This window comes from Ursus arctos, unplaced genomic scaffold (genome assembly GCF_023065955.2).
Source record: "Ursus arctos isolate Adak ecotype North America unplaced genomic scaffold, UrsArc2.0 scaffold_1, whole genome shotgun sequence".
Lineage (NCBI taxonomy): Eukaryota > Metazoa > Chordata > Mammalia > Carnivora > Ursidae > Ursus > Ursus arctos.
The window spans coordinates 56,638,352-56,650,966 of NW_026622763.1; the positions used below are offsets into that span (position 1 = coordinate 56,638,352).

The 12,615-nt window shown below is 42.5% G+C and overlaps 1 protein-coding gene across 1 annotated transcript in view; it reads right to left on the bottom strand.

Moving 5' to 3' along the window:
* PDE11A (phosphodiesterase 11A) overlaps positions 1–10,504 on the bottom strand; it is a 358,008-nt gene extending 347,504 nt beyond the window's left edge. The window contains exon 1 of the mRNA XM_026492464.3: positions 9,593–10,504. Coding sequence (XP_026348249.2) covers positions 9,593–10,504 — 912 coding nt within the window. The remainder of the gene's footprint in view (positions 1–9,592) is intronic.
* Between the last annotated feature and the right edge of the window lie 2,111 nt (positions 10,505–12,615).

The window sequence follows — 12,615 nt, forward strand, 5'->3', positions numbered from 1 at the left end:
AAAGAACGAGTTCTCAACATTTGCTACAACATGGACGGCACTGGAGGAGACAATGCTAAGTGAAATAAGTCAAGTTGAGAAAGACAACTATCATATGATATCTCTCATCTATGGAACATAAGAACTAGGATGATCAGTAGGGGAAGAAAGGGATAAAGAAAGGGGGGGTAATCAGAAGGGGGAATGAAACATGAGAGACTATGGACTATGAGAAACAAACTGAGGGCCTCAGAGGGGAGGGGGGTGGGGGAATGGGATAGGCCGGTGATGGGTAGTAAGGAGGGAATGTATTGGGTGTTATACACAACTAATGGTGCACTGGGTGTTATACACAACTAATGAATCATCGAGCCTTACATCGGAAACCGGGGATGTACTGTATGGTGACTAACATAATAAAATAAAAAATCATTATTTAAAAAAAAATAAGTAGATCCTTACAAAATAATATGGGTAGACATGTCCAGACATACTATATCTTTATCATAGCTGAAAACGTTAAGGCAGAACTGGGAAGAGAACTCAAGATTCCTATCTCCAAGTCCAGAGCACGTTCTATAACATGCTAATGGCTTTTACAGTTTAACAAGATGATTAGTAACTGCTGAATCCATTCCTCAAACAAATGGGCTTAATCAGGTTGTTTAGGGAAAATATTCCATTAACTAGACCAAAGTCATCTCATCCCTGTTAAGTGTGTTTGGTCCAGGCTGCCTCCCATGGAGCTTCTTCTGGGAAACAGTATATTGGGAATAGACAAAATGACTTGGACGGAACAAGACAACCAAATACAAATATGGCATTTCTGAACTCATTTTCAACAGATTTCAATCATTATCTTCTATATATTGATAAAATTCAGTGTTCAGATCAAAGATGGATATTCCCGGGGCGCCTGGGTGGCACAGCGGTTAAGCGTCTGCCTTCGGCTCGGGGCGTGATCCCGGTGTTATGAGATCGAGCCCCACATCAGGCTCCTCCGCTATGAGCCTGCTTCTTCCTCTCCCACTCCCCCTGCTTGTGTTCCCTCTCTCCCTGGCTGTCTCTATCTCTGTCGAATAAATAAATAAAATCTTTTAAAAAAAAAAAAAAGATGGATATTCTCATGTGACTTGGTCTCTACACACACTCACATTCCTGGTGAGTAAACTAAGAAATATCCTGATGACTCCAGATAGTCCCCATTTGGCTCTTCAGATGCTCTTTCCACCTTTCACTATTCTGTTCTGTGCCAGAAGGCTGACTCTTATGAATCGCTGTGCGGGGAGGACTCCCTTTGCCCTCTTGGTTTCCACCAACCCTGGGTTCAACCACTGAGTGACACTGATAGAAGAGGGTGTGAGGAGGGGAACGTTTCCTGGCTCCCTCGCCTCCAGGTCATGTTCGTCAGTGGCTGATCTCCTCTGCCTCAGGCCATAGCTCTGGCTGGGTGACCCCTCTCCCACAGCTGTAACTCTCTCTGAGGGTTCTGGTAGTTGCACCCTCCTCTTGTATCGTTTACCATTCGATAATTTGTTATTTCAGCTGGGGAGGTGGTGTAGCAAGCAGCCCAGTTTACTGATGTTAACTATAGGGAATAGAAGCGAAAGACAGGGTTCTCACTTGGACATGCCCCATGGACGTCTAATAATTACATCTTGGACTGAGTAGTTTGTAACCATCTCAGAAGCTGAATTTTTTAAGACCTTTTGAGAGTATGTGAAACCTAAGAAATGTAATCAATAAACTTGGAAGTGCAATGTTCCTGAAAAATAAATAAGTACAAGGTTGGTCAATATAATCTCTCACGTCTGAAAGGACTTTCAGAGAAAAATTCTAACATTTGTGAGACCTTATCCTGGAAGGAGTGTTTTACCTTCGAGAAGTTGTATTGTATGAATGGGGTAATCATGAGAAAGCTAGAAAATTCAGTTAGCCAGAACAGTGACCGTAGACTCATCTTACGCTTTGGCCAAGAAGAAGCTGGCGGTGGGCTGTTGCTAGTTTAGTATCTGGCTAGCGGCAGTCTATTTTCTCCATGGTTTCCACATGGAATAAAGTAAAATTTAAAAATAAATAAATAAATAAATAAATAAAAATGAAGGGGGGTGGGGAGACAGGGGTCCAACAATTAATATGAAGATTTGATTAGCAGACAGGCAGTTCAGATAACTGTCCAGTTATCTGGGCTTCATAGCCCTACTTTAAAAAAAAAAAAATCTACAAAATCAGGTCTAAAGAGTAAATGATGTGCTCGGGGGATGAATTTCCTGCTTTAGCTATCTATATGGCCTGCACAGGCTGAACTTTGTGCTTAGAGGTGGTTGAACTGATCACATAAAGGGTGTATAGATTTGCATTAGTTGAATAGATTTGCATTAATCCATATGTGACCTACTGCAGAATGGAAAATGAAGAAGCCATGATATTGATCTCAAGGAATTCATGGTTAAGAGGTCACATAGTATCCAAATAATTATAAAACTACGAAAATAGAAAGAAGCACATTAAAGCATGACAGAAGATCAAAGAGGGAGAAATCCTGTCTAATTTGGGTGGGATGGGACAGAGATTAGCAAGAGCTTCCTGAGGTGGGGCTTTGAGGGATGAGAGGATTTAAACTGACAGAGAAAAGGAGGAGGCAAAGGGACAGTTTTGAGTGTGCGTATAATAGTCAGCGGTCAGTAGTGGCCACACGGGGGATGGTGGGTATGAAGGCTCTGCAGTGCAAAGATCTCCCTTCGAATCCCAGCTCTCTCACCACCTGAGTGACTTTGAGCAAGTTACTCAACCCTTTCGAGCCTCAGTTTCTCCTTCTGTAAGATGCGGGTGGTAATAGCTACCTCTGGGAATCGTGGAGAGGATTAAAAGAGCCAATGCTTGCTAATGAGCTAACGCCTGGCTCATAATGAGTGCTCCATAAATAGAGTTATTGTGAACCCACAGTGGAGCTTCAGTTTCTCTTCTATCATCATGCTTAAATTCTTAAAAAAAAATTGACACCCTTAAAAAGCTCTCAAAGTTTCCTCATTTTTTCATTTAGATAAAAAAGATTTCTTGTACTAAATCTGCAGTAGCCAAAAGCTATATGTTATGATAGGAAAGAGAATTTATCATTAATATATATAACCACTGTTCAGTCAATGAAACCAACCAATTAATAAGAAACCACTGGAATTATAGAAAATACACATTTTTTTTAATACCAGGAAACCTTCTTTACTATTTTAATCCCCAAAATAAATAAAAATAAATTTAGCCTGAATGCCTATAAATGGCCAGGAACCAACGTTTCTCCTAAAATATTAGAAACCCGACCCACTCTCTTATGACTAAATGGCTTCTTTTATGATTCAAATTCCACTTTCCAAAAGAATGTGGTTATATTGCAAAACACCACCCTTAAAATAAGTAACTAAAGTAGCAAGTAGTGGACATCAAGGATCTTGTTGACTTTCCTGTAAAACAACTCAAAGCTATTTCAGAGGAAAGCTTCATATGACTTTTCAACACTATATTAAACATGAAACACTAACTTCCAAATTAAGCCAGCCTTGTAAATAAACAGGTGACCCAAACCTCAGGAACCAAAATAAATTGGTCAGATTAGTAAACATTTAGCTTATGGGTTGGGGAAAAAATTAAGTTAACCTTAAATTACCTCCCCATGATTCTGTAGGAACTGTATTTCTCTGTAATCTATCCTCATGTACAAAGCAGCAAATGCAATTTGTCACTGTGTTTATCATGATCATGTGTCTGTCAGGAAGAGGGGCTGAAACAGCAAATGTTTCCTGCTTCAAGCACAAAATCAATTCTGGTTCTGGGCTAGTGAACATGTTTGTGGGCTTAGGGGAATTTTTAAAACACTATGTGCAAGGCTGAAATAAGAACTCATGTAACTCCTTTTAATACCAGTGTTGGGGTGGGATCAACATCTGCCTTTTAAGCAAATCTCAAAATCTCAATCACAGGACCATAGACTCGTGTCTGTCAGCAGTGGCTCATCAGGGAATGAAGCATATTCCTCACTGAATTTTCTAGATATATGAAATTAATCCCTTCGGAAGCCAAACACATTTAAATGTAGTTGTTTCAATGGAGATTATTCTAAAATGAAATTCAATGAAAGTGAATTATAAAATATCATTATTCATATTCTTATTTAATACATATAATAAGTATGTCAGTATAGTAGAATGCCTCCTTAAATACAACTTTGTGCATCATTTTTGTTTGTTTTCCATCTCTTCTCATCAAGGATAAGCAATCAGCTCTCCTCCCTTCTTATATTAGGAGAAGGCAAAACAAGATTTGAATGAGAAAATATGGAGAAAGAGTAGTCCTGGCAGAAAGGATGAAAAGCACAGAAATAGAAAAGCACAATCCAGGCATTGAAAATGGCATAAATTTAATTAGAATGGAGCTGAGGCCATGTGAAAGGAAGCAGTAGACACTAGCTGAAATAAAATTGAACTTCTCCACCTAATACTCAAAATGACTCAGACTCTGGGCCAGCTTCACGGACACGTGACTGATGCAGTTGCCTAGGGGGCCCCTGCTTGAGGTTTAATGCTGTGCTATATGAAACTCTTAACAATTTTATCTTTGAATTTGTGCTAAGTGAAGTCCAATGGAACAGTGGCATATGACCCCAAATCTTGAAGCCTTAGCTCACACTCAGTCTTTGCTCGCACTGCCTGCCCAGGACCAGTTCTTGGTCATTTATCCATGCTCTGTTGTGTCCTGGGCCTCCCCCAGCCTCTCACCTCATCACCCTCCCCTTGAGATCAAGGGCTACAACCATGTCACCCTGGTTGAGGGAGAGGCCCACACCCCACATCTGCCATTGCCCTCTGCTCCTGGTTGGGATCTGGGTGGGAGTGTGGGAAGGGTCAGGTGCATGCCCCATGCCATCACAGAGAAGAGCAAGGCTGTGGTCATCCTCACCCAGAGCTGGCAGCATTATGACCAATTAGGCAAGGAACTCAATGAGGGCCTCTTATCCACCCCTAGTCCAGGTACAGAGTTTCTCGGCATGGAGGCTGAAATCACTAGGGGGTTGCATGTCTGTTGTGGGTTGAGGCAGCATACTCTTGGGAAGAGATTAACTTCAACTCCAACCAAGCTCTTGCTTTACCATTTTGCATTACACTCCACAAATTATATATCTGACTCTACTTAGAATCTTTACTCACCCAGCTTCTTTTCCTGTTACTGATAACAGCATCACCCTTTTCCATATCACCCAGGGTATTATTTTCTCTTCCTCCTAGCCCAACTCCAAACCTGCAGAACATCTTCCATCTGTCCCCTGCCACCCATTCCCACTGTCCCTGTTTTAGTTCAGTTGTTTATCATGGCTCCACTAGACCATTATAATAGACTGCTAATTATCACCACAGCTTTGAGCCTCCCCCTGTTCAATTCCCTCAGCCACTGCCACCAGGTTACCCAAAACACCACCCTGATCCTACTAAAATGTTTTTAAGGACTCCCTGTAACTGTTAGTCACCAACTGTTAGTAAAATTCAAGTTCTTTAGTCAGGCATTCAAGGTTCCTTCTTCTTTTGCCCTCATCTTACTTTTGCATATTCATTCCATAGCATGGGCAATACTCTGGCCAAATGAAACCACTCACTGTGCCCTATACACATTTTGTGCTTGCTCAGTACTGTGTCTCTGCTGAAGCCATTTTGCTACACCTGGATCACAAGCCCAAACCCACAACCATCTCCAATGGTGAAATCTAACCCTTTTTTCAGCTTGAATGGCACCTCCTCCATGAAGTCTTCCATCATGAGGCCAGTCATAATGGGGCTCCATTCTCCTCTGAGACTAACCATTTAGTTTGCAACATTTATTAAGTACAGCGCTTGGTATTTACTTGTTTGTGTATAGTATATGCCCCAAATACAAGTGTTTAGAAGGCAAAAAAGCATGTCCTCTCACCTTTGTATACCCACAGTCCCCCTACCCAGGCCTTAAGTGAAATGGGCGCTCAGTGTATGTTTTTTGGAACTAATGAATAAATGAATCTGTAGTATAAACAGATCAGGTTTTCTGAAAGCCTGGCACACCTGTAACCCTTCTGCGTCATCCCCTTTCCTCTCCCAGTTCACCTAACAAAACATCCTGGCTGCTTTTCAGACCCAAAGCCCATCAAACACCTGTATCATCATCATCAACACTAACAAAAATATCATCTCACACTTTTTATTAATGTTTAAAGTGCTATATTCTGAATGCTCAGAATAATCTCAAAGAGAACACCTGTTACTTGAGTGCTCTTATTTTCAACCTCTTGAGGGCAATTTTTTCATTACTATATTAAAGTGGGCTGTTTAATAACTTATAAGTGTCAGGGAAAAAAGGTAAATTGTAGTCACTATGATCCATACTGGATAGCTAAAAGGCTTTTTTTTCACTTGCAATTTTTTTTGTTCTAATTTCAAGTCTGTTTTTTTAGATGAATTGAGAAAAGTTATGAAAAATAATGAAATAAACTAAGGAGTTTTTGCTGTCAAAACTTGTATTCAACTTCAGTATTTCATTAAATAGTCTACTCTTGACTCCAGAATGTCATGCTTATTATCATAATTTCATAAGTATCTTTAATGCCTTTCTCTCACCCATATTCTGAACCTGAGAGGATCATCAGTCTAATTTTCAAATGATCAAATTTTGAAATTCCTCATGATAAAAATTTTACCTCCTGAAGAAGAAAAAGAATGCTAGTTGAATCTGAGCAAGAAACACCTTAAAAACATAGTAGGTAATAAAAAAATCAGAGAGGATGGTTATATTTTTTACAAAGAAACTTCAGAATGTTTATATATGATCAGAATTACAACAACACTGTGATAAAAAAAAACATGCATTTTAAAGGTTGTCAGTTTTCATTAAGAGATATCTATAAGAGAAATGGAAAGGATGGGGGGAAATGCTAGAATTGAGGAAGGATGCAGCATTAATACAACTCCATAAAAAATTTATATTGCATGAGTTTCTAAAAGGAACAAAGCATAAAACTTTTGATAGGATAGGATAGGGTCAAGTGTTATCAATCACATGTAGAGGAATCTGAAGTAAAGGGTAGGAGGGTAGATATTTCTATCTTCCTTGTATGTAAAGATGGTTCTAAAATACTTAATTTAAGTGTGGAACATGGCTCAGGGAAAGAGTAGGTTGGTCAAAATGTGCTGAGTCCACATCTCAGTCTCCGGTCAGGAGAAAAACAACTGAAAATGAGATAAAGAAAAAGAATTCTATCAGAGTAGTATCATCATTATCATCATAAATTGTTACAATTTCCTGAGCAATTGCAATGTGGCAGGTACTCTTTTAGGGACTGTAATGCAATACTCATTTTATTTTCCAAACAATTATCTTATCTTTGCCATGTTATTATTCCCATATTGCAGATGAGGAAATTGAGACTTAGAGATTAAGAAATTCTCCCAGTTCACACTAACAGTGACTGCATATTATGGTGTACCATAATAAAAAAGGGGGGGGAGTTTTTTTTTTTTTTAAGAAGGTAGCATAAAAAATGAAAAACACACCAAGTTAAAAATATAGAAATATATAGTAGAAGCCAGTGGTAAAAGAAAAGAGAAACTTTCTGAACAGGTCAAAATGAAGACAAGGCATGACACAGACAGATCTCAAATTCTCAGCCAATATCACACCCTCCCTCTACCTGCCTTTTGCCAGACCTCCCAACAACCTGGTCTTCTCTATAGCCATCACTGCCACCCTGGGAACTCTCCCTTCCCACTGTCAGCTTCCAAATATCAGAGCCAATTTTGCTTTACATTCTGTTTTCAGAGTACGAGTAGGGCCAAGAGGAAATATGAGCTGCTACAAACCCGATTTTCTGTAACTCTGATAACACCTCTAGCCACAATTCCAGGCAGCGGGAAGACAAGTTAACTGCTGAGGAAGCTGGGAATTCTGCTCTGGAAGAAAAGATGGTTATGTGGACAATATTAAATACAAGCTGGGAGTTGAAGGAGGAGAGCAAGAAATAAAGGCTATAGAAATAGGAGAATATCAACTGGGAAAGAACAAGAAAAGTAAAGGCAATGAAGAGAATAGACTGCAATTCTGGGCTCTAACAAGTGCCATCCAACAAGGAAGGAAGAGATTTTTTTTCCCCAAAAAACACAGTAAGAATGTGGAAGTAATGGAAAGGAAAATACTTTGTGATTGTTCAACTTCTTACAGAATCTTCAACATATCAATTGTTAAATGTTTTCATTTCTTCCTATGGCCTTCCAAGATCATAGAGAAACAGACACTTGTGAAGGTTCATTCATTGGTTGCCTGACCTAAAACTACCAGTCTTCAAGGAGGGTATAATGAATAATGCATCTAATCAATAACAAAAGTTTAATGAAGATGGTATTTTGACAGGCATCCCTGACTATGAAAATGTTATATTGACAGACGCCTCACAAAAATGTGAAACTCGGTTTTAGTCCAAGCTAGTCAATTTTCTATATAAAATTGTCAACTTTCAGATGAAATAGAGAAAATTTTGCTCTCAGTGTCCTTCCCACCACTTTTGCTATTCTGATCAATAGCTACCAAACTCTAGAAAAACAGGTAGCTCTATTAGATAGTGGAAAAAGTGCTCATTAAATGACCACAAAACTTTCATAATCAAGGATAAGAACTTTCAATTCTTCCAAACCCTGAAGAAGTCTCATAGAAAGCACATCCAGTTTCATCATGTTCAGTGAATAGACACTAAAGAAATTAGAGCTGACTGGCTTTTGGCTCTGGCATCTAATATTAAGTTCAAATTGCCGTGAAAATGAAAGGCTTAGAAATACCAGAAAACAGTGTGTTGGGTTTCCTTTTCCTCTTGAAACTAGCATGTTTACCCTGCTGATTGCCTTTGGAATTGCTTTAAAAAATTATCCATATTTGCTTGTTTCACAAACTAAAAACCTACTTGCTCAGTCCTGTTAAAAGCTGACTGCAGAAAATGCTATATTCAAACCTCAAGATAAATAATCTATTTGTCCAACCTTTCTACACTCAATAACAGAAACAATTAAAAGGCCCATTCTTCCTCTGATTTTCCTCCTCTTCTTCTTCCCTACCTTGAAATGTATGCAACTTTAAGCTAAGGGATGTGAAAGTAGTTTGGTACTTTGTTTACTGTCCAACTTTGAATGAGAATGAAACTTATTACAGTCCCAAAAGACATCAGAGACACCAACGTCCCATTTTCTTCAAGCTTAACACTAGTATTCCGAAGGAGACATTTTTTTCAAGCACCTCACAAATACATTCTAAAACCATACACTGATATTCTTAAAGACAAGGAATCTTGACTGAGACACATGTGATATTATTGAGTACAAAATGTAGTCCTTGTGATGTATGAACTGTTCATAAGCCACTGTGTGTTAGGAAAAGACCATTATATCAAAGATGGTGTAGTAACATTCTAACTGCTCTAAACTCAGAAGGAATTTAAGTAGCAAGATTAGTATTGTAAAGAATCTAAATTAATGTGTTCCTGGATGCCAAAGGGTAACAGAAGGCTTAGCTTCCAAGCCAATGGGGCTCTGGAAGGGGGACAATGCAAAAATCCTACCTGGTAGGCATCAGGAATGTTGACCGTTTCTCCATGCTCCCCGACATAGCCAATGATGCCTTTGCCCCAGGGGACCTGCACCTCGTTTGAGTTCTCTGTGCTACTGCAGGGCAGCAGTGGGGTTCCTGCATGCACATCAAAGAATTTGGAGACCAAGCTCTTCTTGCCAGCAGCTGCCCCTTCCACCAGGAAGAGAGAGCAGCGGTCAGCGTCCACCATGAGGCAGACAAAGATGAGGATCTTGTAGCTCAGGCTGGTAAGGTCAAGGTCATTGGAGATATCCTTGACCAGTTCCAGGAAGAACTGACGCTCGTTATGCTTTTTGAGGTGGCACTTGTAGTCCATGGCTGTAGGGGGGTACTGAGGCAGATTCACCCTGGATTCCAGCAGGGCACTGAGAATATGGGCCGTGGTGGGGGGCAGGGAGCTGGCCTTCCGGAGAAGTGCCCTCCGCCGCACACTGCTCAGGGGCTCCTGGGCCCGGGAGGTCACCTGTTCATCGTAGGTCCTGTTCACGTGGATGGCCTTGGAGCGAGCAAAACTCTTCCTTAGCTCCTTATGAGAAGCTCTCCGCTGCAGGCTCCCATCGTCCCGGCCACCACTGGCCCAGCTGGGACTCAGGGGAACCCCACCACTGTCCCCGCCACCCAGAACAGGCTGGCTGTTGGCAGAGCTATTTGGTCCAGTGCCACCACCAACACTGCCGCTGCCTCTGTCACCACTGTGAGCCAAGCTGCTGGTGCTGGTCACTGCGAGCCTTGGGCCTACAGCCCCCTGACTCTCACTGTGCCTCTGCAGCCACTTCTCTACCATCTCCTGCTTCCCCTTCCGCATCAAGTAATCTTCAAACAACTCTGGGTGTCTGTCCAGGAAAGTTTCCACTTCCCCAAAGTCCAGGTGGGAGGCTGTCATGGTCCCAGACACAGCTTTCACTGCCACTCTACACTTGGACCAAATGTTTACCTACCCCAGCCCTCTAGCTGGTCCTGCACATGTCTACCCCCACCAGTATTCCCAGCTCTGTGCGAGATTCTGCGGAGCAGTGGAAGCCCAGCTGGGAGGTGCCCCTTCCTTCGGGCTCAGAGAGTGGCTGGCAAGAACCCCATCCCTCGTCCTGCTACTCCTGCTCCGCACAGGTGCCCCCACTGAGCTGCTGCCGTGGCCACAGTTCCAGTCTGGAAACCCGGAGCTATCGCTGTGCCCGCTCCGGCTGCTACCGCCGCCGCTGCCTCTGTAAGCGGATGAGTGGACCACTGTGAAAGGGAGGTAGGGCAGGACACGCCCCTGAGTGAGGCACGGAGCCGGGAGGGAGGAAAGGGGTGGGAGCAGGGAGGCTCGGGCGCCGGACCAGCCAAAGTCCACCGCCCAGGATGCCCGGCGGTTCCCGGAAGAGTCTTTGGACCACCGGAATCGGCGCTTGGGAACGCGGCCGACTCCTGATTGGAACACGATTAAAGGGGTAAACGCACCTTGTTCCTTCCCCCTCCTCCCTTCCTTACCTCCCCAGCCCTCCCAATTCCCCGCCCCTTAATCCTCCAGCGTTTCCAGGAGGCCCCAAGGGAGCCCAGTGGGAGCCGGAGTACGAGGAAGTGTTGGGTGTTTTTTGCAGGCATCAGACCCAGAATCTTGACTCCGAGGAAATGAGGATGCTCAGAGAAAGGGAGGATTATTTTTCTGGGATGTGACTGTGGATTGTTGGTTTCTAGGATTCCTGGGACTGCCCACTAATACTGCCCAGCTCCTGTGGGTGTTCAGTAAATATTAATGGAACTGGATTTCCCCGAAATTAGCAAATGAAGTTACCCTTCTAGCTTATGACTTTAACCAAATTAATCCTCCTGGGAGAGTGGGGAAAGGTGTACATGGAGGGAGGGTGTAAAACACAGTTCCTTGGATTAGGGCAACCTTGCCTGGCAGGGGCATATAGCAAGGTGGACTTAAGGGCCTCAGGGGGCTTCCTTCCAAGCCAGTCCTGCATGTTATGGGTGGCTTCTCTTTTCATGAGATTGACCATCTCTTCCTTCTTTCCCCACTCAATCTGGCAAGGCCACCAATGCTTCCCTTCCTACCAACATCCTATGTCTTGTGGGTAAGGATTTCTTCTCTGTGGGAAGCTTTTCTTTCTCTAGACCTAGAGATGCTCCAGATCTGGCTTGTCTCAGCTAGTTAAACTGAGAATAACATCAAGCTTCCCTTGGGCCTTTTCCAAGCCTAGTGGTTAAATGTAGGTGATTTTCCAGGAAAGAACAGCAGGCTGATAACACTTTTCTTGATGCTCAAGGGTCTCCTCTTTTGTGAGAAACAAAAGCAGACTGGGAACTATCCAGTTCCTTGGGACAGCAGGACAATCTAGACATGTTCTTACAGAATGCCAGCGATATGGGAATAGAAAAGAGCTAGAGAGGAAGTAAGCAGTGACTTTTACAGTCCTTCCATGTGGCAGGCACACACAGATGACTTACACAGTAAGTAAAGATCACTGCCAGAAGATGTCCTTAGAGCTAAGCAGACAAGGTGTATCAAGTACTTGCTATGTATTGGTCACTTTATTTTTTTTAAGTAGGCTCCACACCCAACATGGGACTTGAACTCTCGACCCTGAGATCAGCATGCTCTACCTCCTGACTCAGCCAGGAGCCCAGCACTGATCACTTGATGGGTTTTCTTTAAAGATTTTATTTATTTATTTGAAAGAGAGAGAGCATGCGCGTGAGCACGTGAGGGTGGGGGTGGGGTAGGGGAGGAGAAGAGGGGCAGAGGGAGAGGGAGAGAATCTGAAGCAGACTCTGTAATGAGTGCTGAACTAGAGGCAGGACTGGATCTCATGACCCTGAGATCATGACCTGAGATGAAATCAAGAGTTGGACACTTAACCAACTGAGTCACCCAGGCATCCCAGCACTGATCACTTTAAATTAAGAGATTAGTTTATCCTTGCAACACACTTATGAGGTGGGGAGTCTTCTCCTACTTTAAAGATGGAGAAACTCCGAGAAGTTGAGTATCATACCCAAGATACACAG